Source organism: Poromitra crassiceps (genome assembly GCF_964638095.1).
Source record: "Poromitra crassiceps genome assembly, chromosome: 1".
Lineage (NCBI taxonomy): Eukaryota > Metazoa > Chordata > Actinopteri > Beryciformes > Melamphaidae > Poromitra > Poromitra crassiceps.
The window spans coordinates 71,122,021-71,148,185 of NC_139623.1; the positions used below are offsets into that span (position 1 = coordinate 71,122,021).

The 26,165-nt window shown below is 42.4% G+C and overlaps 3 protein-coding genes across 3 annotated transcripts; 1 reads left to right on the top strand and 2 right to left on the bottom strand.

Annotated features, from left to right (window-relative positions):
- Positions 1–1,581: 1,581 nt before the first annotated feature.
- On the top strand, positions 1,582–15,913 carry nsrp1 (nuclear speckle splicing regulatory protein 1). The gene is made up of 7 exons (XM_083641221.1): positions 1,582–1,615; positions 2,585–2,675; positions 4,187–4,243; positions 4,422–4,550; positions 9,223–9,430; positions 9,901–10,003; positions 14,019–15,913. The coding sequence occupies exons 1-7, from the start codon at positions 1,596–1,598 to the stop codon at positions 15,037–15,039; spliced, it is 1,629 nt and encodes a 542-aa protein (XP_083497347.1). The 5' UTR covers positions 1,582–1,595; the 3' UTR covers positions 15,040–15,913.
- A 269-nt stretch (positions 15,914–16,182) lies between these two features.
- On the bottom strand, positions 16,183–20,333 carry LOC310792796 (calpain-3-like; the record flags this gene model as incomplete). The annotated part of the gene is made up of 10 exons (XM_083654547.1): positions 20,144–20,333; positions 19,456–19,522; positions 18,846–18,899; positions 18,643–18,700; positions 18,460–18,524; positions 18,210–18,278; positions 17,581–17,659; positions 17,323–17,439; positions 16,984–17,036; positions 16,183–16,209 (listed from the first exon to the last, which is right to left on the bottom strand). The coding sequence occupies exons 1-10, from the start codon at positions 20,302–20,304 to the stop codon at positions 16,183–16,185; spliced, it is 750 nt and encodes a 249-aa protein (XP_083510673.1). The 5' UTR covers positions 20,305–20,333.
- Positions 20,334–21,107: 774 nt separating this feature from the next.
- On the bottom strand, positions 21,108–25,483 carry LOC310792895 (calpain-1 catalytic subunit-like; the record flags this gene model as incomplete). The annotated part of the gene is made up of 10 exons (XM_083654665.1): positions 21,108–21,271; positions 21,417–21,574; positions 21,732–21,803; positions 22,020–22,105; positions 22,615–22,689; positions 22,959–23,151; positions 23,427–23,560; positions 23,687–23,802; positions 23,908–23,995; positions 25,250–25,483. The coding sequence occupies 10 exons, from the start codon at positions 25,481–25,483 to the stop codon at positions 21,108–21,110; spliced, it is 1,320 nt and encodes a 439-aa protein (XP_083510791.1).
- Between the last annotated feature and the right edge of the window lie 682 nt (positions 25,484–26,165).

Consider the following 26,165-nt stretch of genomic DNA (forward strand, 5'->3'; position numbering starts at 1 on the left):
AGTGACAGCATGGATAATATCAAATGACATCCAGGCTGAAGACTCAGCTTTTCAATAAGCCTATCACGTCACCTGCTCCCCATGAACGGATATACACTATAGCCATTATTATTTCTCCCCCCAAAAATCCATTCAAGCCTCAATGCTTAGCTCTTTAATATCTCTAGCTTAGCTTAGCTCTTCAATATCTTACCCTAAATTCAGGACACATTCAATCTGTGTTTATTGAGCTTAAAAACCTACACTGCGCTATGTGGTGTGGCGATGGTCCAGCTGGTCGTCTCCTCCAGGCGGAAAACACTAGCGTCCCGATAATATAATAGATCCATGCGTTATTTCTTCTTTATTATTTTTTTTCTTTGTTATTTCTTCTAGCACTTTTCTCTTACTGTACATGATCACTGTGTGGTGGCAGGAATATTTGATGGCTACTAACGTCCGCCGGCCCTGACCTTCATACTCATTACTATGACCTTCATACTCACCTGGCCCTGACCTTCATACTCACCTGGCCCTGACCTTCATATTCATTACTATGACCTTCATACTCATTACTACTACTCATTACTACTAACGTCCCCCGGCCCTGACCTTCATACTCATTACTACTACTCATTACTACTAACGTCCCCCGGCCCTGACCTTCATACTCATTACTACTACTCATTACTACTCATTACTACTAACGTCCCCCGGCCCTGACCTTCATACTCATTACTACTACTCATTACTACTAACGTCCCCCGGCCCTGACCTTCATACTCATTACTACTCATTACTACTAACGTCCCCCGGCCCTGACCTTCATACTCATTACTACTACTCATTACTACTCATTACTACTAACGTCCTCCGGCCCTGACCTTCATACTCACCTGACCCTGACCTTCATACTCATTACTATTGGCTGTTTGCAATTTATTGATATAGGAATTTAAGTTGCTGCGGATAGAGAACATCAGCCAAATGTGTAAAGTGTAAATGTACAATATAATGCCTAATTGCAAATGCCTGTCCAAGTTCCCCTCACCAATCAGTGGTCAGGCCAAGCAGACAGCCTGAGCAGAAATGTAATTACCTGGGAATGTTAAAGCAATTAAGTTGTGTATGGAAAGGTTTCCACTTACTAAGCTTCACAGTCAGCAAGTTTCACAGTTGAGACATTTGATGATAGAGGTTTTATTTTCTCAGTGACATCTCGTCATCAGTGGGACAGACAGAGAAACAGACAGACAGAGCCCTAGCTCCCTTTCTGATGATACTGTAAGTTGTGAGAAGGATCGGCAATAACGTTTGTCATTTGGGTAGGACACTCCAGGAGCAAAGTCGCCATCTGCTGGTACTAGTCATAAATTGTGGATCATTCACATTAGGGCCAGGCAGTTGCTGCTATCTGTCTATTGAGTTTTGCACTTTCGCAACACACAAGTGAACGAATATCGAAATAGATGAACGGACGTATACAATTCTCCAAATGATTAATCATGGTCATCTAACACTATATTAATATGAATATTTAAATTTAACCAAAATCGTATTATGACCTGAAGTGTTTTTACGAATCTGTCGTGTTTGTTTACAGTCAGTAGAGCAAGATGGCCGCCCCGAGCAAACAGTAAGTTGCATGGTAGCCTACATTGCATGGTAACCCTGGTGTTTGATTTAAAATAATAAGCACTGACACCGTTTCTCTCTGTCGACCTGTCTGATATTCTAACGATAAATAAATTGCAGTTAATGTAGCAACTACATTGCTCAGGCCAGGGTTACTTGAACCTGACAGACAGTACGCTCTTTGCTGCTAACGTTAATGCTAGTCTGAATCAGCTATCGAAACGTAACCCAAGAGTTCATCCAGATATCTCTTGCGTCTAATGTTTATTTTGCTGTCCTAATTTAGCCTTTTATTCGTTTTGTTGGACTATCATTTCATAATATTAAGTAAGGTCGTTTGGCAGTGTGTGAGTGTTTTGGCTTCAGCATCAGGGGGTCCCTGGGCACTGTATATCCATTTTTCGTAACGTTAAATGAGTATGATCCGTTATCAAGAGGGCCATTAAACACAATGTTATATTAAAGACAAATGAATCAAATCGAACGAAAATGCCCAGCATAGCTTGAACTGAAAATGACACTATTTATTAAAGCCAAATCATCGCTTTCAGCTTGCCTCACTTGACTACAGTTTAGTATCTCAATGGAAATAATTAGGTCCTGCATGAGTCCTGACACATTTGCATATTAGTGTGATAACCTGTAGAGAGATGAGCAGTCAAGTGTTTCCGATTTCAGGACTGAAAGATTTGTGAATGCTTGTTGCTAAATGCTGCAGATCCAGATACACACCCTAAAAGCCTACCACTTTCACTCGATTCTGACTTGATGAACTTTACATGTAAATTTACCAGATGGATTGGCTGTAGCTAGCTAGCCTGGGAAATCATCCAGATCACGTGAACTCACATTGGATATGTAGTGCGAAACAGAATGTGAGATGAGATTCAGGATGGTTTTAACCAGGCTAGGCTGTAGCAGGACGTACAGGGTCTGGACTGAGTGTTTTTTTCCTTCTGATTTCTCACAGGTATGGGCTGATCTTGCCCAAGAAGAAAGCAGCGTCCAACATAGCAGCCCTGCAGAGGCCCTCAGTGTTTGGGGATGACTCTGATGACGAGGTAGCTCTCAAAAGCAAAATGTGTCTTTTGTCAGACATTCACCAACTGCTTTACATGGCCAATGCCAAACATTTACCAGTACTGTTTTGCAAACTAAAGAGGTTTCTGTAAATGAAGAGAGGGGACTACAATCCAAGGTCCAGATGACATATTGACATATTGGTAGACTTTAGATTTAGATTGAAGGTGTATGGTGAGTGATGTTTTGACTCAGGGTTTCCCGCTAGCACTCACAGCTGCAGGACACCGTGTCCTTGAGGATTTCAAATAAAGGACAAATGGTATAAATTCAGGACACATTCAATCTGTGTTTATTGAGCTTAAAAACCTACACTGCGCTATGTGGTGTGGCGATGGTCCAGCTGGTCGTCTCCTCCAGGCGGAAAACACTAGCGTCCCGATAATATAATAGATCCATGCGTCCACGTTAGCAAGCAGGCAGAAAACACTAGCCTCTAGCTACGTTAGCAAGCAGGCGGAAAACACTAGCCTCTACATTAGCATCAGGCTACAATTCTCAGACGATAGGATAGCATGCAAAACTTTAGCCGTACAAACACACCTATTACAAATGAGTCAGGCTAATAAGAGTACTAGAAAATAGTAGACTTGGCTTGCTTTGGGTAGCTTACCCACTAAGTTAAGAGGAAAACAACACGTGCTATAGATGGTTTTCAGCTGTGTTGCGCAATAGCCACAACTCCTCAGCACGGCTGTATTTAGACCCGAATTATAAACTGGAAACCCGAGTACGTTATAAACGTTATAAATATAGTCACGTTATAAACAACTAACCAACGCTGGGGGTCCGTATGGAAACAGTGTTACTCGAAATGGTTAAAAGTTAAATCAATTTGGTCATTCAGTGGTTCATTACTTTACTGCCATGTAAAAGTAACTAACGTTAACCGCTAGCAGCATTAGCCACAGTGTCCGTCTATATCAGTGCCCCAGTGCACAGCAGCGAGCGCAACACAAACCTCACTGCACTGTCAAAATCCCAACACTCAGTCCCGCCCAGCTGCCCCATTAGTCAATAGCATTTTAGAGAAACGTGATGTACCTCTCTAAACTGACCAATCAGAAGCAGCTAAAGACGAGCAGTACTAACAACTATAGTGTTACCAAACTATAAAGTGACAGGTCAATATTCTTGACTCGGGGTTTAACCCGGGGTTACAATAATTAATAGCATCGGGACTCGGGAGATAATTTACAGGACACGGTGTCCTGCAGATTTTAATTTACAGGTTTTTGATGAATTTTAAAGGCCAATGTCCTGCAATTACGGGACAACTGAAAATCTGCGCTGTGCGTTGAAACGTTAGTCGCCGCACCTTATTAAAATATTTTTCCAGTGAATCTCCAGGTGCTCCAGGATCCTCTTCGGGTTCACCCATTGAACTGTTGTTATATACTGTCCTGTTCTGCGAGCACTGACCTCCCTCTGTGGAGGGGCTGAAGTGCACGAGACTCCTTCTACATTGATGTTTTGTTATGTCTGTCCTCAGACCTCGGTCGGGGAGAGTCTGCAGAAAGAAGCTGTGAAGAAGAAGATGATGAAGCAGGTGAGAGGAGGGATAAAATACTCTGAGATTTACTATGGAATCCAGTTACTTTTTTTTTTTTTTATCCAGTTACTATTTTGAACCCCCCCATATTATATATTTTTCTCCACAATTGTGATAGTCTCTCTTTTTCCTTCTCCTGCTCTCTCTCTCCCTCTCTCTGTCTGTGTGTCAAAAGACTCGTTTGGAGATGCACAAGGCCCTGGAGGAGGACAGCACTGTCTATGATTATGATGCTGTGTACGATGACATTCAAAAACAGAGAGTGGAGACCAACAAGAAGGTTATTGGAGGAACAGACAGAAAGGTAATCTCTATTAACTAGGGATGGGCATTTTGAATACATTTCCATAATCGAAATTCGGGAAAATTAACGATCAATTATTGATTATCGCATAATAGCATTATAGCATAATTATATATATATATATATAATATATATACACGCACACATATTTTTTACTCTGGTAATAACATCGCCCATTATAATAATATAATATAATAATATTAGGGCTGTCAAACGATTAATTTTCTTAATCGCAATTAATCTTGCGATTAACTATATTTAATCGCGATTAATCGCATCTTTGTATCGCATGTTTAAAATGCCATTATTTTGCATTTCAAAGCATTTTTTATTTGATATTAATCATTCTTACCAGTGTGTCGTGATTGGGAATCAAATTAATGCAAATGTGTGCAATGTAGACAGGAGGTAACAATGTCTACAAAATATATCTTGAACAGAAAATAAATGCACAATTGTAAACAGTGCAGTATACGCTCCAGAACCGATACTTCCGGCGGCGGCGCTGTGGAGCAGTCGAAACCCAAAATGACACAGCTGAAGAAGGCTGTGTCTGAGTTAAAAACTTTGGCACTTCCATGTGAATAATGGCTCGGTATTGGAAACTGTGTATATTGATATCGCGTGAAGCCATTGGAGCCAACCTTCCAGTGGTTACAGGACCCGCGCATCCGAGACTCTGAAGGAAGAATGAGTGATGAGTCTCGCGCTAGCTAGCTGGCTGCTAGCTGGCCGCTAGCTGCACCGGTATGCTTAGCTTTTAGGTGATAGCTCAAACTCGATGAACTTCGGTGATATTTGAATTCCGTTTTACACAAGGTGCACAAACTACTGTTGACTTGTCCACTGTGCCATTTGGGAGTTTTTAAAAAGTAAAACGAGCCATTTAGAAGCGTATTGCTGTCTTTATCTTCCATGCCTGCAACAGGCAGGAGACAGGAAAACCGCTGCGACCGGCTTGACTACAAGTACGGGTGCGACGAAGGGACAAAATAGCGGCATGCGATTAACGCGATAAAAAAAAAAAAACGGGTTATGGTCGGCCCTTAATCGCATTGCGATTAACCCGTTAAGGCTGACAGCCCTAATATATATATATATATATATACATACATATATATTTTTTACTCTGGTATTAACATTGCGCGTTCTCGGCTGGCTATAATGGCGATGCCACTGTGTAGTAAGAATATCAGACACTAGCGCTGTGGCCTGTGACTAACAGCTAAACAAACATGTAACCTAGCTAGGCTACTGTACTCACATTTTGAAAGTAGGACTCAGCTCACCGGCCGCGGCTTCCAGGCTTATAAACTCGTGACAAAAACCTCATCTGTCCTGATGGTCGAGTTCCATCCAGCTGCTCTCAGAGCGACGCGTGGACATTATTTGCCACGAGATGTGTGTGAATTGATTCAGGTTGAGCGTTAGCGTCCTGTTAAGCCTTAGCAGGACGCTTAGCAGCTAAAGGCTAGCTGAGTCCATGCCCACCCATGCTGACTGCTGCTACTTCATAGTTCATAACGTTATAAACAAATAAACTGACTTGAATTCACTTAAACACGTGTACCGTTACTCACACTTGGTTGAAAATTAGGAGAGAAGTGAACAAAGTTTCGTGTTTATAACGGCCTCAATGAGGTCCTCAGACCGCTGGGTGCGTTTGTTTGGGTCCCCAGCGCATGCCGGTGTGAATTCCCCATGTTAAAAACAGTGTTGTTGGCAGAAAGGGCCCAGCCAGAAAACTAGAGACTAATACGAAGCTCCACCTCATGTTAGTCTGAGTGGACATTAGTCACTGTGCAATGGAGTGCGGAGAGGAGGAAAGAAACCTAGCCTGCAAAAAAATAAATAATAATAATCGATCAAAATTCCACATGATCGAATCGATTCCTTAACGATCAATTATCGATTTTCGACGATTGATTAACATCCCTACTATTAACCCAAGACGTGACATATAGTAAAATGTAAATGCCACTAACAATGAACTTTGAATTGAGCCTGTATTCTCATACTGTATAGCCCTACTACAGGATCCTGATGTTGATCACTTACTTGCATTAGTTTATTGGATATCCTATTGAGATTTTCCCTGCAGGGATCAATAAAGTAGAATTTTTTTACAGTATGTTTTTAAACAACATAGTTATGAGACAAGACATCACTTACACAAACTTACATCAAAAGTATACATAACAAGGGACAAGACAAGACAAGACGGAGAGAAATAAAAGAAAAGGGAGCAGGAGCAGCATTTTCCTAGAAAGTGCACAGTCACATCAGAGTATGAGGTATTTTAAAGTGTCCCACAGATGATCACCTTCGGTTTATTTATTTTTTAGTTGTTTGTTTGTTTATTTATTTTACATCACATTTCAAACTAGACACCTGTGTCGTATCTTGTGGAGAGAAAAGAGCAAATCAGTGATCATGTGTAGTCCCCTACAGGTCAATCAGATCTCTCATGGATTTTCATTGTCATCGCTTCGGAGCAATATATGAGACATTACCATTCACAGCAGTGGGGTAAAAGGGCCCCAAACCTTATCAAAGGTTTCACTTTTCCTTTTCAAGATATGCTATCTTCTCCATAGCACAAAAATGACTAATTTCACAGCGTTGTTACTAGTATGAACACTAACAGTTTCTTCCCGCAGGCCACGAGACTCCTTAACACTCATAAATAGACAATCATGTAGCAGCTGCAGTGCATTACGTATGTTCAATTATGCCTAGGTTATTTGCACATGTACAAACAGAAGATTTAATTACGTTTAAATATTGCTTGTTCTCTTGTTTCTTTTGTTTTTTGTTTTTGTCTCTTTGGACTGTTATTTTGCACTATGTTGTAGAGCCCGACCGATATATCGGTTCGCCGATATTATCGGCCGATATTGGCCGATAACCGATATATCGGTATCGGCCAATATGTTGGCCGATATTGCCGATATTTTTTTATTTCGTATTTTTTAAGTTATAGACAGCATGGTGTGTATATTTGATATTTTTTCTTAACTATTTGTTCTATTTCTTGTGTTTTTGTATTTCTAGTTATTTATAATTATTAAATTCCCAGTTAAGTTTACTGTTTCATTGCATTGATGTCATTTTGGACAATAAAGTTTATTGATAAGCTGTAAAATATCCTGCCTACATTACATATTTCAATTCCTCCTTGCAAATATCACATTAGAATCAGTTCAGATTAATGGCTTCCAATAAACCGGTGTAGTATCGATCAATTCTACAGTAAATGTAATTGATGAAACTGAATGACATCCATCATGTCAAAGGGTGGACCACACTGACTGGCTGCTATCGACCCAACTGAATATCAGCATGCCAATACATCTCTATAAATGGTTTCAACTTGACAACATAAACATTCTAAATTGCCCCTAGCTAACTTCCTGTTGCAGTGTGAGGCTAATACAATATCTCAATTCATGTCAACTCATATCTTTGTCAAGTGTTTGATATTTGAGGGATCATTGCAAAAAATTGTGTAATATAATGTGCATATATAATATAAGAATATCGGCCGATATGTCGATATCGGAATTTTTTTACTCCCTAATATCGGTATCGGCATCGGCCTCAAAAATCCAGTATCGGTCGGGCTTTACTATGTTGTAACGGAGTCTACAGCACAAGAATTTCACACGTGATACTTGTACTACGGAGTGACAATAAAAAATCTTGAATCTTGAATCTAACTCAACTTGTTTCCCTCTGTTTCCTCCTTACAGCCCAAGTATCTAACTCAACTTGTTTCCCTCTGTTTCCTCCTTACAGCCCAAGTATCTAACTCAACTTGTTTCCCTCTGTTTCCTCCTTACAGCCCAAGTATCTATCTCAACTTGTTTCCCTCTGTTTCCTCCTTACAGCCCAAGTATCTATCTCAACTTGTTTCCCTCTGTTTCCTCCTTACAGCCCAAGTATCTATCTCAACTTGTTTCCCTCTGTTTCCTCCTTACAGCCCAAGTATCTATCTCAACTTGTTTCCCTCTGTTTCCTCCTTACAGCCCAAGTATCTAACTCAACTTGTTTCCCTCTGTTTCCTCCTTACAGCCCAAGTATCTAACTCAACTTGTTTCCCTCTGTTTCCTCCTTACAGCCCAAGTATCTATCTCAACTTGTTTCCCTCTGTTTCCTCCTTACAGCCCAAGTATCTATCTCAACTTGTTTCCCTCTGTTTCCTCCTTACAGCCCAAGTATCTATCTCAACTTGTTTCCCTCTGTTTCCTCCTTACAGCCCAAGTATCTAACTCAACTTGTTTCCCTCTGTTTCCTCCTTACAGCCCAAGTATCTAACTCAACTTGTTTCCCTCTGTTTCCTCCTTACAGCCCAAGTATCTAACTCAACTTGTTTCCCTCTGTTTCCTCCTTACAGCCCAAGTATCTAACTCAACTTGTTTCCCTCTGTTTCCTCCTTACAGCCCAAGTATCTATCTCAACTTGTTTCCCTCTGTTTCCTCCTTACAGCCCAAGTATCTATCTCAACTTGTTTCCCTCTGTTTCCTCCTTACAGCCCAAGTATCTATCTCAACTTGTTTCCCTCTGTTTCCTCCTTACAGCCCAAGTATCTAACTCAACTTGTTTCCCTCTGTTTCCTCCTTACAGCCCAAGTATCTATCTCAACTTGTTTCCCTCTGTTTCCTCCTTACAGCCCAAGTACATCAACCAGTTGCTGAAAGCGGTAGAAGAGCGGAAGAAAGAACAAGAACGCAGGGATGACCGGAAGATCCAGAAGGAAAGGGAGGAGGAGGGAGAGCAGTTTGCCGATAAGGACGCTTATGTGACCTCCGCCTACAGGCAAAAACTACAGGAGAGGAAAGAGGAGGAAGAGAGGGAGAGGAGAGTGGCAGAGATGGAAGGTTAGACTGAGCTTTTAGAGTAATGGAAATACGCCACTTGATGTGAAACAATGTCAACTCACGTTCTTTATGTTTGCTGCTTATTTGTAACAATGTCAACTCACGTTCTTTATGTTTGCTGCTTATTTGTAACAATGTAAACTCACGTTCTTTATGTTTGCTGCTTATTTGTAACAATGTAAACTCACGTTCTTTATGTTTGCTGCTTATTTGTAACAATGTAAACTCACGTTCTTTATGTTTGCTGCTTATTTGTAACAATGTAAACTCACGTTCTTTATGTTTGCTGCTTATTTGTAACAATGTCAACTCACGTTCTTTATGTTTGCTGCTTATTTGTAACAATGTCAACTCACGTTCTTTATGTTTGCTGCTTATTTGTAACAATGTCAACTCACGTTCTTTATGTTTGCTGCTTATTTGTAACAATGTCAACTCACGTTCTTTATGTTTGCTGCTTATTTGTTTAGCGGCTCTGGACGTGACGAAGCAAAAAGACCTCAGCGGCTTCTACCGGCACCTGCTCAATCAGACTGTAGGAGAGGAGGCCATACCGGACCGCTCAGCGGACAAGTCAGTCCTAACTCCAACCTCTTCACTCATGCACAAAACTAGCTTGTCAGTCAATTAAGCAGGCTAGTACATTGGCCACTCACAAGTAGGCCAGTGCCTCAAAAAGAGCCCGAGTCTCCACCAATCATAGGAGCCCTCAGTCAACGCCATACAGAGAAAATATATACAAACATCAATCATCCCAATGCAATTAAATTAATAATAGAAATACATAATAAAAACATAGTAAACGATAGCAAAAAAGGCATACCATAAACATGTGAAATTCCATAATATGACATGTAATTTCAGAGTCAAAACCTATACAAGGCAAATACGAGTGTAATGGCCCATTTCCACCGCTGGTATCAGCGCGGCCCCGCCCAGCTCATCTCGCTTTTTTGTCTCATTCCACCGATCAAAAACGTGGACAGCCCGGGTTGAGTCGGGGTTGAGTCGTGCTAGTTTTGGTCCCTGCTTTGTTGAGGTTCCAGCGCTGTGAACCCGGTACCATGAAAACACTGCAGACGACTGATTGGTCAAGCAGAATCGTATTGACTGCATCTACTGTCAATGCTGGATACCAGTTTAGTGGGGCTACCTTCTCTTCTCTTCTGTTCTGTTAATGTTATTTCCATCAGTCTTTTGTGTTGCTGCCTTCGGCTCTGGTGAAATAAAATCGATCTCCTTGCTCAGCTTTAACATGCGGTGGTTTTCAATTGTTTTGAGAGAGAAAAAGTCCGCTCCTCGGGAAGCCCTTTGTAGTTGGCTCCGCTAAGCCGCAGGCGGGGGGGTTTAGCAAAGCCGCGGTCTTGCCTGGTGAGAGGCCACCGGGGTAGAGGCTTCCTTTCTCCCTGTAGCGCAACCCCCGTCCCCCGCGCAGTGCATGCATGTGAGTTTGAGTAACAACAAAGTGATATCCATTAGGGATGCGCCGATCCGATACTGGTATCGGGTATCGGCCCCGATATAGCACAAAATTCTAGATCGGGTATCGGTGGCAAATGGCCCGATCCATAGACCGATCCATAGGGGCCATTCTATTCACTCTAATTCTATGTGTGTGCAGCGTGTGACCTCATACGCTAGCAACGTGCTCAGCACGCCTGCCTGGCTGTTTCCAAACAAACTGTTGTAGGCTAGGCAGCAGCAGCTAACAGCATGGAGCAAGCCAAAGGATAACCTATTTGGAGGTATTTCACGCTAGCTACACCAACCAGTTTGACACAGGGCTCGACATTAACAGCTGCCCAGTTGATAAGGTGACATCACACACGGACCCTCTCTCTCCCTCTCTCATCTCCCTGATGCAGCCCTGCTTGATTAAGAGCAACTGCTTGATTAAGAGCAACTCCGACTCAGCGCAGCTAGTTAACGATCTTTAACGAGCAGCAGATAATAATAATGATTGGATTTATATAGCGCTTTTCTAGACACCCAAAGCGCTTCACAGGAATCATTATTCATTCACACCATTCGTACCAGTGGTGGTAAGCTACGGGTGATGTAGCCACAGCTGCCCTGGGGAAGACTGATGGAAGCGTGGCAGCCATTTCGCGCCTACGGCCCCTCCGACCACCACCAACATTCATAGACATTCATACCCATTCATACGAGGCAATGAGGGTTAAGTGTCTTGCCCAAGGACACAACGACAACAGCTGGGAGGGAGCGGGATTCGAACCGCCAACCCTTGAGTCATTGGCCGACCTGCTCTACCCCCCGAGCTAATGCCGTCCCGGTTGTTGCATGCTCGTATGTGGTGAAACGCTGTCCAGAGACAATAATATGGACTGTCTATAACCCTGAAGTTTGCGTGAGGACATAGCCTACATGTAAGCTGTGATATTTCTGTTGTGAATAATTCTACCTCATTCTGTTTGTTTAGCATAGCCTACTTGCCGACGTCTTGCTCAATTGACTGACGGTTTAAGTACCCTACTTTTCAGATGAAGTTACCTTACGTTATTATCAGTGCTGGTCAGGCTAATGTAGGCTAATGTTGATTATTGTGTGATAATAATAGTAGCGTAATTCTGTATGGCTTTATTGGCGTATGGACACAGTTGAAATGTTTATTACTCTCCCTTATTAAGACAATCTGTTAATATGTGCTTAAAAAAAGAGGTAAAGTTAGTTACTTATCTCAATACACAGTGTACTTAGCTATTGTATAACAGAAATAATCGTCATATTTGTTATATTTGGATTTAGGCTACATTAAACTCAAGACCATTTATTTGCTTATGTTTATTTCAGACCCTGTAATATCTGTATGTTCACTCAGTTCATGGAAATAATCAAACCTCAAACAACAAAGGATTCTCTGACAGGAATCATTTCCATATTGTACCACCAACCCTTGCCAGTTGACTAAGTGCATAGTATCTTAATTACTAAAATATAAGGTGACTAAGAATGGCAACCATATTACAGTTTCGGCAACCAAAAGCTGATGCCTAGCGACTGTGGAGTTGCAGGGCTGCATTGGGGAGATGAGAGAGAGACTGTGTGTGATGCCATCTTATTAATATCGATTTAGGGTTTTAGGAATATTAGAAACATGTTTATTTTGGGGTGCACATTTTGCTGTTTGCTGTCCCTATTGTTTATATGTTAAAATGTGGTTGCCACTGAGGCAACCACAGGCCAATTTTTTTTTATGGTTGCCAAGGGCAACTGGACAGCCGTTAATGTCAAGCACTGGTATCGGATCGGTACTCGGTATCGGCCGATACAGGACCCCCACATATCGGAATCGGTATCGGAGGCGAAAAATGCGGATCGGAGCATCCCTAATATCCATTCTCCTGGCCGATTGTCACATTTGCCCAATGTAACTGTAGGTCATTTAGAGGCACCAGTATTTCATAGACAGTTTAAAAGTTCTGTGTATGGATTTAATTTTAACGCAGAGCAGGCAGAGCAGCATACACTTCACCCAGACAGACCCAGACATCAGAAAATTAGCTTCAGAGTCAGTGATGTGCTTGAAATGTTTAATTTCACAAAAGGCTCATTATCTCAGCTCGTAGAAAAAAAGGGATGTTTTTGCTTCAATCAAGCTATCTTCTCCGGCTCATAACTAAAGAACGGAAAATGGGATCAATAAACTTTTTTTTGCAGGTGATAGAAGAGAGTCTCATCGTTATTTGTGCGTGTTCAGTGTTTACATAGTAATTATTAAAGAAATTATATGACTGTTTTAAAATGCATTGCAGCCTATGTGGCACAGCAAGCAACCTTTTGCCCAAGGGCCGTGGCACTCAAAGTGTTAATGCGATATCTCCAAGCCCCCAGGAATAGCGCTGGGCTTTGAAGCCATTTGAACATGCTGGCGAAGCTCTGTATTGCAAGTCACGTGACGCCATGCAGCCCAGAAAGGAAAATTCCCATCCACTTGCATGGGGACTCCGGCAGCTGTTAAACCCACGGGAATTTTTTCCGGGTGTCACTAAAAGTATAAAACGACTCTTTTAATTATCAACGAATTTTTTATGGGGCATTTTTTTCTTCAGAAGCCACTAAGAGCCGTATACGGGGGTATTTTCTTCTTGTAATACAATCCATGGGTGGGAGGGGTGGGAGACGTCATGGAACACGTCATGGCACACATGCGCACTTCGCCTTGGGCTGCATAGTCAGGAAGTAAAACCAGGAAGAAAAAGCCCCCATGATGGCTTCATGCGCCAATGAGCTACCTCCGTCCGAATGCATGGGTGTGCGTGGCAGGTCCCCTATCCAGTTCTTTTAATACATCCATGGATATCTCAGGAATGCCTTGACGGAATTTCTTCCAATTTGTCTCAAACGTCCACTTGGACTCCAGGATGAACTGATTACATTTTGGTGGTCAAAGGTCAAGGTCACTGTGTCCTCACAAACACCATTCTCAAGCTCGGTAACGCCATATCTCAGTAACCCCTTGATGGAATTTTTTCCACATTTGGCTCAAATGTCAAAGTCACACAACCGCACACATTTTTTTAGAGTTCTCCGAGCCTGTAATTAAATGTCTGTCTTCCTGCTCCCACAGAACTCCGAGCGCAAAGGTTTCAAAAGTGGCAGAGAAGACTTCACCCTCACCCCCTCCCTCACCTGCCTCACACGACGACGTCCCCAATTCCTACAGCGACACCGAGGAGGGGCAGGACCAGAAGTCTGGCTTCAGCAAGGCTGGACCAGGCGCCAACCACGCCAAACGCCAGTACAGACAGAGGTCGCCCTCGTCGGGGAGCGGGGAAGACAAGGAGAAGGAGCGGGACAGACAGAAGAAGAGCCACAGAGACAGAGACAGGGGGAGGGACAGAGAAAGGGAGCGAGAGAGAAACCGGGACAGGGAAAGGGATGACAAACACGGTGGGGGGAGGAGAGATGACAAGGACAGGAGGAAAGATGGGGATAGAGAGCGAGGCAGAGAAGAGGACAGAGGCAGCAGGGGCAGAGGGGATACGGAGAGGGAGGAGCGACACGGCAAGAGGGAGAGGAGCCCCAGGGAGAGAGAGAGGGGCAAGAACGGGGAACGGGAGAAGAGGAGAGGACAGGATGAGGACAAACTGAAAGAGAAGGGCCGGGACGAGGAGAAGGACCGAAGGAGGGATGAGAAGGAGAGGAAAGACGAGGAGAAGGACAGAAAGAGAGATGAGGAGAAGGACAGAAAGAGAGACGAGGAGAAGGACAGAAAGAGAGACGAGGAGAAGGAGAGGAGAGACGAGGAGAAGGACAGAAAGAGAGACGATGAGAAGGACAGAAAGAGAGACGAGGAGAAGGAGAGGAGGGATGAGGAGAAGGACAGAAAGAGAGATGAGGAGAAGGAGAGGAGGGATGAGGAGAAGGACAGAAAGAGGGAAGGAAAAGATGAGAAGAGGAAGGAAGGAGTACTAGGAGAAGAGACGGAGGAGAAGAAAGGGGAGGTGAGTGTTAAACAGGAGGAGAAAGCCGACAAGTTTGCGAAGCGCAGCAGCGATCAGACGGTGAGTTCGGCAAGAGATCGGTACCTGGCTCGACAAATGGCCCGCTCCGCCTGCAAGAGCTACATCGAGAAGGAAGAGGACTGAGATTTGACTCGGACACACTGCAAAAGACTCCTGTAAAAGAACTGTCTTAATATGATGTGTGGCATATTATGTGCACACAAACACACACACACACACCATGTCCCAACTACTTTTCAACCCGGTACAGTAGACACACTCAGACAGTAGAGTGCACTCCTGATCTACTGTCTGGAAGACAAATGGATTTTTCCGAATTGAACGGGTGAATTTGTTTGTAACAAATATGAAATGAGAGTGATGACTTGTAAAATGTGTGTTTTGAGACTTAAAAGCCCCAATCAGTAAGATTTTTGACATTTTTTACTGTAATATAAGAGCTTTTTAGTCATAGGACATGGTAGATTGACTTGTAATAGGGAGACTCTCGACTTTATTTATCCCACACCGCCCTCCATTGGCCAGCCCTGGGACTAAGCAGTTTGTCTGCCACGTCCCGTGGCAATAAAAAAAAGAAAGAAAAGGATGCGCGCATGCGCTGTACAGCGGAAGCGCTGTCTTCATGAAAACAAGGAAGTAACTCGATTCGGATTTGCTACGAAAATTATGTTTCACGGAACTATGGATTATTATTTCTTGAGTACCCGATGTCACAACATATACATAGAGCTTTCTGGCGCTGTGTTTTGTTGACTTTGAACGGCGATATCGTTATCGATACTATTGCACCCAGAGGGCGCAGTTTCTCCAATAGCAAAACTTGGAAAACTTGCTGAATGGGGCTTTAAACAGTGTAGAAAAGAGCAATATCGCCTCATTGGGAAGATGGGTGAATGTGGGGGGAGGGGCTTGTGTTTGACTACTTTTTGTTGAGGTTTTGTATTTTTCTGGACTTGTCTTTTCTGAGTTAATAAAACATTTTCTGGTCCACAATTGATTCTCTTGCACCTGTTTATTTTGTTGCACAGTGATTTTACAGCGTACTCAACTGTGACAACATGCACAGGAGGATTAACATGATCTTTTCTCCACTTCACTCACTTTTAGTTCAGAGTGACATCACATTTATTCCAGAAAGACAACTTGATGATGACAGAAATGGCAAAACTATTACTGCATCACAATGTTTTGGTGAAAAGACAAAACTTCCACCAAATGCAATGCTTTTCTCCCGCGTGGTGTCTCTTCTGTGACGTCAGCTGCAGTCTAAATGTACATGAAGACGTTTATCCACTGAAATCAAAGAAGAAACAAAAGTCACAACAATGTTGATTCACTATAGGAACTAGGACTGGGTTCAAAAATAGATTCTCAGATTTTTAATCGATTTTTATATTAATCCTTTGATATCGATTCATATGTCCAGAGATAGACTTTTTTTTTTTTTTTTTTTATAAACATAGGCTAAAATATGCTGTGTGTGGTAGTTGAAACATAGTTTCAAGTTGATGTTTATTTATGTTTGTAGTTGAAACAAAAACATAAATACTGTAGGCTACATAAATGGAAATGTTTGATCAAATATCTACTTTTAGAAATTGTATAGGCTGAAATCAAATCACTGTGCATAATTGTGAAAGTGTCTTTATTGACAGATGAAAAGGCTGTTAATTACCCTTTGTCACCACCTGGTGAGTAAATTGAAAATATTAAAATTGACAACCGGTCCACAACTTTTTTTCCCCCATGTAACTACTTGGCGCAAAAAAGGTTTGGAACCCCTGTGTTACATAACTGGACAGTCATGTAATTCAGGTTACAGCTCAAAAACCACGTTTTGGTATCACTAACCAAATCGATATTGAAATGAATCGAATTGGAATCCAATCCAATCGAATCACGATTAATCGATTCACAACCTTGTGAATCGGAATTGAATCGATTCTTGAAATTTGAACCAATACCCAGCTCTAGTAGGAAGTAGGAACATTTATGTTGGATATGGAAATACTGTAGACTGAAATAATATATTCTTTGCCCTACAGTAATAAGTGCAACCAGACTTGCCTCGTTCTGGTCCATGTGAATTACTCCATCGGAAGATTTGTTGCTGAACAGCTCTGTAAAACAAACCACAAATATCTCTGTTAGATTTAAAAGCCACAATAAGTAATATTTTAAAATCTTAAAATGTTATTACGGGGGCTGGGGTGATTGATCCCTAAATGATCTCTTTCTGTGACAAAAGCATCAAAAAGGAAATATATGAACTTGTTACTTAAATGTTTCACCTTTAGGCTCCGCCTCCTACCTACTCATTTGGACACCCTATTATGAGCACAGCAGCTTTTTTTCTGTTTGCTTTTTGAAACTGGTGTGTGATTGTTTGCATGTGACATCACTCACTGGTTAAGTTGTCCAGGCGCAGCATGAGAGTGAGGAAGCTCTCCAAGGAGATGGTCGAGTAGAAGCCGGAGTAGCGGAATGTCATCAGAGTCACCATGCTGTTATCCATGTCTATTCCTGGTGGAGATGCATGGAAAACAATCACTCCAGTCACAATCATACATGTGAAGTATTTTCCCCTTTCCTGCTTTGATATGCTTATTATTCAACATACTGTGGCTGCAGACAGTTTAAATCATTTATTTATGTATTTATTACCTGCAGTTTTGAAGGCATTCTGTAGCTCAGTGTAGGAGAGAGTCCCAGTGTGAGAAACATCTGAGCTCTCGAAGATTTTCTGGAAGAAATATTAATCTCTTTTCAGCAAACAGACAGACAGAATCTGGATATGGAAGTCAGATTTTGGTAACGCTTTAGAATACAGCCTGCAAATAAGCATGTAACTAGAGGGTAACAAGATCTGTACTTATAGTATAACTATACTGTACGTGTGGTACCCCGTAGTTATACTATAAGTAGGCTACAGATCTTGTTACCCTCTAGTTAAAGTCTAAATTCACTCCTTGTACCCCGTAGTTATACTATAACTACAGTGTGGTACCCCGTAGTTATACTATAAGTACAGATCTTGTTACCCTCTAGTTACATGCTTATTTGCGGGCAGTATTCTAAAGCGTTACCCAGATTTTTATCTCCTGATTTATTAAATGCACATCACACAGACACAGAGTCAGACTCAAACTCAAGCCAATATTTCTGAAAATAAAAAAGTTTCAGAAATTTCAGAAAATTTGATGAAATGAGTTGAATATATTTTCCTAATGGCTTTATACATTACCTTGAATGAAATGAGTTCAATATATTTTCCTAATGGCTTTATACATTACCTTGAATTCGTCAAACTTGCTCCAGAGATTTGAGAATTCAGCAAAGCTCATCTTCGCCCTCCGGTCGATCTTTGTACATTAAGGATGTTTCATTTAGATGAAAATAGTATAAACTATACATGTGAATGATTTTTTTTAACTCCCAATCAGTGTGTCATGACTTCATATGAATCAGAGTAATAGATATTTTCAGAGATGACACATTGGAGTGATCTGTTAATTAAGCATGTTAACATGTTTCGAAGGATACATCCATCAGAGCGATCATGCTCCTGCAGCTATCCAGGTCAAAATGGTCAAGACTGTCCCGGCTCCCTGTGAGAGGAAGACACAGAGTAACAAAAGTAAGTAAGTCTCCACATGTGAACTAGCATCTTTTGAATGTTCGGAAAACAATCTCACATCACGAGAGGCAAAATTACAATCAACTCACCATGAGGGAAGTTGTCATTCAGGAGCCTTTGGAGTTGTCTGTCGCTCAGCTCACCATTCTGACAGCAGAGAGAGACAGAAAAAGAAAAAGAAATCAAAAACAGGGATTGAAAACTGGCAAAATGGAGAAATGGATGGGAGAGAGAGAAAAGAGAGACAGAACTGACAGATTTAAAGACATGGACGGGTTGAAAAATTACTCACCTGATTAGCGTAGCGCTTGAACATAGCATAGGTCATCAGCTGTTCACCAGTTGGCTGAAAGAAACATCATCAGATCATTAGACATCAGACTGGGAGATTCTGAAACCTCTAATTTTGAATGGTATTGTGTGTGTGTGTGTGTGTGTGTGTGTGTGTGTGTGTGTGTGTGTGTGTGTGTGTGTGTGTGTGTGTGTGTGTGTGTGTGTGTGTGTGTGTGTGTGTGTGTGTGTGTGTGTGTGTGTGTGCGCGTGTGCGTGTGCGTGTGCGTGTGTGTGTCAGTGTGTGTCATCAAGGAAAAATGTGGTCCTGGAGACACCTACTGTATGTAGCAGGAACTACCATAGAAGTGGTTTTGAGTACATAGCCAGGTGTTTATGTCTGTCTGTCTGTGGACAGATTTTTTACACAACCATGCAAGATGCATTCACACAATTTTAAGGGTGCGTAGTTCACAGCACAATGAAGGTCGAGTTCAAAGATGGTGTAGTCTGAGCAAGGGGGCCAGAAGTAGGGCCGTCCCACTTTACCGCCCTGGCCCACATTCGTTTTAAGTCGCGGGTGTCGCAGCTGGTGTGATCCCATCACGAGACGTCTCTAGCTTGTTTCATACCTTGGGAGTCACATGGCGTTCATCTGTATGTTCTTCTTCTTCTTCTTCTTCGTCTCCATCATGGGCACTGGGTGCAGAGAAGAATCAGTTGAAGAGCAGACTTGTGCTTAAAGCACAGTCAATATGATTTTTGAATTGGCCTCATGCGGTGGGTGCGCAGTTCTCGACTTCAATATCTTTAGACGTTGTTCTAAAACATTATAGCAATGACCATCAAGTTTTCAAAAACATACAGTAGAATGATTTCACAACACTATCCTGTAGTGGGTTTTACTTTCATTCTACAGACATTTTTTAGCAAAGTATGGGCCAGCTTTTTAAGTAGGAATGAAAATCTCCATTTGGGACATACAGTATTATTGTGTTATATGTACATCACATGTTTTATGTGGTTCTCTACGATGGTCAAATCTTTATGACTCTTGATTGATTGACTTTTTGCACATATATTTGATGATTGTGCACTTGTCTCGTCTACACTCTTGGAAGTCTATAAGTAGATGGTGTCATTGAATGTTTCATCTGTTCTGATGGAGGTCTTAACCAATAAACTGTTGTTTTTCTTCCTAGAGTTGCTGCATGGAGCTTTTGTTCTGACACTGAGATTTCTTCCCAGTTTGTGCCCATGCTACATGCCCTTTTTCTTCTTCTTTACAATAAATCACGGTAAACAAAGTAAACTTCTTACTCCACGTCAGTGTCGGCCTTGGAGTAGACGGTGAGAACGAAGTCTGCGGTCTGGTAGGGCTTCATGGTGGAGGGGATGATCACATACTCTCCAGGCTGCAGGCTGTGCAGCTCGATCAGATCTCTTTCATACGTGTAAAGCTGCTGCTGCTTCACTGGCATGTTGCTCCTGAAGAAGGAAGATCCCAGACGGCCCTGTGGTGTCTGGATCGAATACAAATAGAATGAAATGCAATTGTTTCCATAAGATAACATACATCATTCAAATAACTTGGTGGTGGAATTTGCTTTGTGTGCATATAAGGTAGTGTGTGATATTTCTTGGTGCTTACCCCTGGTGGCACCTGTTGGATTTGAAATGGGGGAAAAAAATAATGTCAATATACAATAAATCTTGTCTCCAGCCACTCCAGTATTTTTGTCACAGGGATAGTGTGAAAAATATGAATAAATTAGGAGCAATAATTGTTTTTCTTTTTCGTGGGTGTGGTGGTGGTGGGGGGGGGGGGTGTTGTTTTAGTCTATTATTTTAGTTCCGAGCTGGAGATCTTGGTAGTTCAGTTTGTGGTTTGTTTTATAAGTTAGTTTATTTTCTGTTTTGTTAGTTTGGGGGAGGGAGCTGTCTCTCCCATCCTTTGTGCTGTTTTTCTCCTTGTTTTGTACTTTTCTACTATTTGGACCTATGTGTCTGAAATAAAGTCTCCAGTCTCCAGTTGTTTGTGGTTCTTTGGGTATTTTGGGGCTCAGGTTACTTGGTTTAATAAAAACATTTGTTTTCCTTTGAAACACTTGTCTGGCATCCTTTATATGTTTCTTTCTGCTCTTGAGCCTTTGTTTCATTGTGGAAGCCGTAACATATTTGGGGGCTCATCCGGGATCTGAACCCAGGACTCTCTATTTGTTATATAATAAACTCTAAGCATTCCTGGGTACAGACAGACATACTGTATAAAGGTCAGGAGGACTCAGACCTGGAAGATGGTAAGTCCAATGGGGTTGGTTCTCGTCTTGTTGCGATAACGCTGAGCAGGTTTCTGCATCAGAGACAGCAAGATGTTTTTGTCTCCCTTCTCTCCCTCGTCGATTTGCTTCACTTTGATGCGATACTGAGGGTTCATCGAAAAGGAAGCTGGGGACAGGGAAAAGCTGCGTTCAATAATGTCACCAAGATAGATGGCGCTTAAGAAAACTTTTGTTTATTTTGTGGTCCCACACATTAAAGGGAAAATTACATCACAGTTCGATTTAAGGTGGGAAGGATGAATGAGGCCCACCTTCCCCCACGTTTCCCCCTGAAGTTCTGCCTGCCGTCCAGCTGCCATCATAAACCATGCATTTCCACTGGCAGGAGAGGTCTCCATCGATGAAGTTGGGGTTCTCACAGCAGATGGACACGATGTTGAAATAGTAGCAGAAGGCCTCTAACTCCATCCTGACAGACAGGAAGACAGACAGAAGGAGAGACAGAGATGAAAAGCCAGGAGCCCAATCGATAGATGGAGAACCAGAGGGAGAAATTGTGGCAAATCTATTAGATCTGGGTGATTCTCTAAGATGTTTCTTCCAGATCTCTTATCATCATTATTTACCAAAACTCTCCATCGTTGCGTTCAAAGCACTTGGCCCGATCTTCGGCACTAACTCTGTCCCACAGATATGACCTGAGCACAACAATAATGAGAGCATGCAATATAATGACATGTCAGGTTTGATCATGGAACAGGATAGCTGTTCTTCACAGAAAAATTACGTTATAGTGCAGTATAAACTAGAACTTTTTATTGCTCTGGAAATACGATCTGTGCACCTGTTGCCTTACTACTTTCAATTGTAAACTTGTAATGAAATTTGAATGATGATATGTGAGTCATCCATACTTGTCACTCCAGTCTCCATTCCACTCCTGTTGGCCCCAAGGGTTCATGAGTCGTACCAGCTTCACTGTGGTCCCATTACACTCAACCTAAAAATGAAAAGAGAATGTTCTAGCTCTTTATTTGTCCTCTATATAACTTTTTTAAACTTCCAAATATCGTAACATTTGCTATTTCAAATGTGCGCTAGTATTATAGTTAAGGTGAAGATAATTGATAAAAAAGTTTGGCTGGCAAAACTTTGCCTCGAAGACAAGGATAGAAGGAAAGATAGGGGAAGAGACTTGATCCGCTTATGGCATTACACTGATTATTTTTCAATATGCTTGCTGTCCTAAAGACCTCCCACTTGCCCCCATACGCACACATGCACACACACACACACAGACACACACACACACACACACACACACACACACACACACACACATGCGCGGACGCACTTTCGTTCACACACACACACACACACACACACACACACACACACACACACACACACATGCGCGCACGCACTTTCGTTCACACACACACACACACACACACACACACACACACACACACACACACACACACACAAGCACAAGCACATACAACTTACCTCAGCAACCGCTGTGACAGAGTAGGCGTGTGCGTCCACCAGTCCAGTGTGTGCCACAGTGTTCACCAACTTATCCTGAAACAGACGTAACAGCAAATCATTCCATGCAATTTCCTTTCGGCTATGCAGTTTTTCTTTTTATCTTTATCTTTATTGTTTATTGAAGCAGGGACAGTACACAATAAATATATTGCACCAGAGATAGCTAAAAGCTAATTCGCATCTGTAGTCCCTTATATTTTACTTGTTCTCTTAAAGCAGCAAAAAATCGAGCTAGTAGAGCAAGTAGAGTAAACATCAAGTAGGGAAACACAACTGAATTTCTGCTACAAAGGGTTACTTACCCCTTTCTGGGACGTCCCAACGCAGATCATTGACTTGCACCCGGTGGCTCTGGTCAGTGAGAGCCACAGCTCTTCATCATGCTTCCAGTCATGAGACTCTCTGAGTTTGTAAGTCATGTGCACTCCACCGCTGAAATCCTTGAAGGCCTCTGAGGGAAGACCAGCGTTCATGTCTGCGTATGAACCGCACACTCTGACAGAAACACAGGCAAAACAGGTTTCTTTTCACAACAGGCTGTACAGGCTGAGGTCGCCATGATACCACTTGGATAATATCCATCATTGTAATACTATAACACTCTTCTATCATATACCAATGGAGTCAATATTGATTAGCTGAACATCATCAAAGGTCTCATAGGGATCTTGAGGATTTAAGTAATTCTGATCATTTCTGTCCCACTGCTACATACAGCACCTCTGACTCATTGTCCAAAATGTTTCAGGTCAGGTTAGCTGCTCACTCACTTGGCATAGGCTTTCTCCAGCAGAGGAACCCAGAACTCATTGCCAGTTTTGGCGCGCACAAACAGGAACTGCTTGTTCCATGTAGGCAGGTAGTCGTCAATGACAACATCCACCCACTTTCCAAACCTCCAGAACTGACAGAGGAGTTTAGGTTAGTTGTCAGGAATTCAGATTAGTCGATTTACATGAGGCAAACAATGGCAAGTGGTTTGTGTCATGAAAAAGCTTCCTTTATGGAATCTGTATTATTATTGTCTTACCCTGAAGTGAAAGATGCCTGCATAGTCCTTGAAGCTTTGGTCAAGAGGAACAACTTGCACCAACAGATCTTTCTGGAATGTCAGTGACGCAATTGCAGCCAGAAACCAGCAGTTACCTAGTAAATGAAGATCCACAGGTCTCTAGATGTCAAGTTCACAATTGAGCACACACTTTTTTTTTCTTTTACAACTACTGAGCTGAGTGAGAAATCCTTGCTTACCTACATTCCCTTGACCAAAGTCAAACCTTGAAGCTCCTTCAACAAAGAAAGAAGGCTCCTTGTTGATGTTTAGCTCTTTTATGATGTCCTGCACCAAGACAACAAAGTTCATAGAAAGAGTAAGCGGTGAATCAGATGAAGTCAAGCATGCATGTCAAAAATGCAACCATGCCAAAATGTGCCATCCTATAGAAAACACATGCATTTGCCGGTATGATATCCTTACTTCAGAGACACGTGAAGAAAACCAAAGACTAATCATGTCAGACTGTGTTCATGTCTGACTGTGTTCATGTCAGGATGTGTTCTCTATCCATTTGAATGTCACGCAAACAGTGTGGCTATAGCATACACTCCCAGGGTTTCACCACTCCTTCCATCACCTCAGTTCATACTGAACTTGGTAAAAAGGCCTTCTCCTACTCTGCCCCCTCAACCTGGAACACGGTACAACAGGAATTGAAGCGGTCTAGGAAATTTTAGAGAGCATCTCAAGTCAAGTCAAGTCAAGTCAAGTTTATTTGTATAGCCCTAATTCACAAGCATGTCCCAGAGGGCTTCACAGAAAATATGTCTAGCTAATTCTAGCTGACACAACAGTAGCAAATGACAGAATAATGATAACGCATTGAACAATTGATAGAGAGATATAGAAAATATAGAAATATAGGAGAGAGCGGAGGAGAGAGCAGGAGAAGGGAGGGAGAGCAGGAGGAATGTGAGAGAGTGATGGGGTGGGGAGGGAATGGGAAATGTTGGGGAGTATAGGAGGTGGGGAAGGAGCAGGGGAGGGGGGAAAGAGGAGAGAGCAGGAGAGGGGAGGGGGGAGGGAGAGCGAGGGGATGTGGGGGAGAAGAGAGCAGGGAGAGGGAGGAGTTGGGGAGAGAATGGGAAATGTGGGAGAGGAGAGAATGGAGAAGGAGAGGTGGGGAAAGGAGCAGGGGAAGGGGGCAAGAAAGAGAATGGGTGCCATGCTTTAAAATATAATGGATGCCATGCTTTAGAGAAGTGGGGGGGGGGGGGGGGGTTCGGGAACGGGAACGGGAGGAGGTGGGGAGGGAGAGCAGGGGGAGTACGAGAGACTATATGGAGAGAATGTTCACCTAGAATGTCGACACACATGACGATTTCTTTGTACTTTGCGGTTAAAATAGTCTTAGCACTTTGCACTCATCACTTTATGACCTGTTTTCACCTTGTCCCTGCATGTCCTGTCTGTCTGTAATTTGTGTATATTGCTACTGCTGTCTGACCAGGTCTCTTTTGAGAATGAAACCCCATGTCTCAATGAAATTTACTTGTTTAAATAAATTTGGGGAAAAAAGTTATAAATGGCACTTACTGCAGGCCTGAGCCACTCTACTTGGTCTATTTGCCTCTGGCTGAAATCAGGCAAGTCTCCCAGAGAGTTGTTGTCAGGTGGGAAGGTGGTGTCCACGAAAAGTCTCCCCCTCCTGAGGTAGTTCTGATTCAGGTACTCGTAGTCTTGGTCGTTGAACTTGGCAGGTTTGGAGGGGCTGCCCTCGCTGCCATCCTGGTAGCGCAAGTTGATGATATCAGTGCAGGACTCAGGCATGTTGAGGTCTGAGGGGAAAAAATGAAAATGCTATTAAACGAAACCCTAAATCGAATAGGTGCATGTCATGATGTTCAGTCTATTCACAATTTGAGCTAAACTGAGATGATTACCTGGGAGACGGTTGCGACCAACTGCTGCTTGTCAAGAGAAGCCTTGGATCCACTCAGTCTGGTGCAGTCTGTTCAGCAGCTCAGCCCTAATTTATACCCATCCTCTTACATAAGCCCACCTGAGTCAGACCCTCCCCCTGAAACTCGTTTTTACAGGGGCTTGAGGCACCTATACTGACACGGCGCTGATCACGTGTGATTGATTTGAAGTGTCAGTGGATGAGAAGATTTATCATTCCTGTCATTACTGCAGGCCTTATTTTGTGATGGCGCATAGACAGGACATGTTAGTGGAAAACGCCTGCATTTGTGGGCTGCATACATGATCCCATGCTGCACTGTGCAGAGAAAATGCATTCCTATTTTTACACAAATAATGAGTATCTGTCAACATGCCACACCGGCATAGTGCCTTAAAAAGAAAGTTGTCTTGCTAATGCCATAAAGGCAATTTAAGGCAACTAGCAATTTGCTGGTAAGTTTATGAATAAGTCCCTATATAAACAAATCTCCAAAGTTTTTTTTTTTTATCGTCTGCTACATATGCATTCACCTGTTTGAACATATCT

Coding starts and splice junctions, on each gene's coding strand:
- nsrp1 (XM_083641221.1), top strand. CDS start 1,596: ATGGCCGCCCCGAGCAAACA. Junction 4,551..9,222: donor TTGGAGGAACAGACAGAAAG/GTAATCTCTATT, acceptor TCCTCCTTACAG/CCCAAGTACATCAACCAGTT. Junction 9,431..9,900: donor GAGAGTGGCAGAGATGGAAG/GTTAGACTGAGC, acceptor TTATTTGTTTAG/CGGCTCTGGACGTGACGAAG.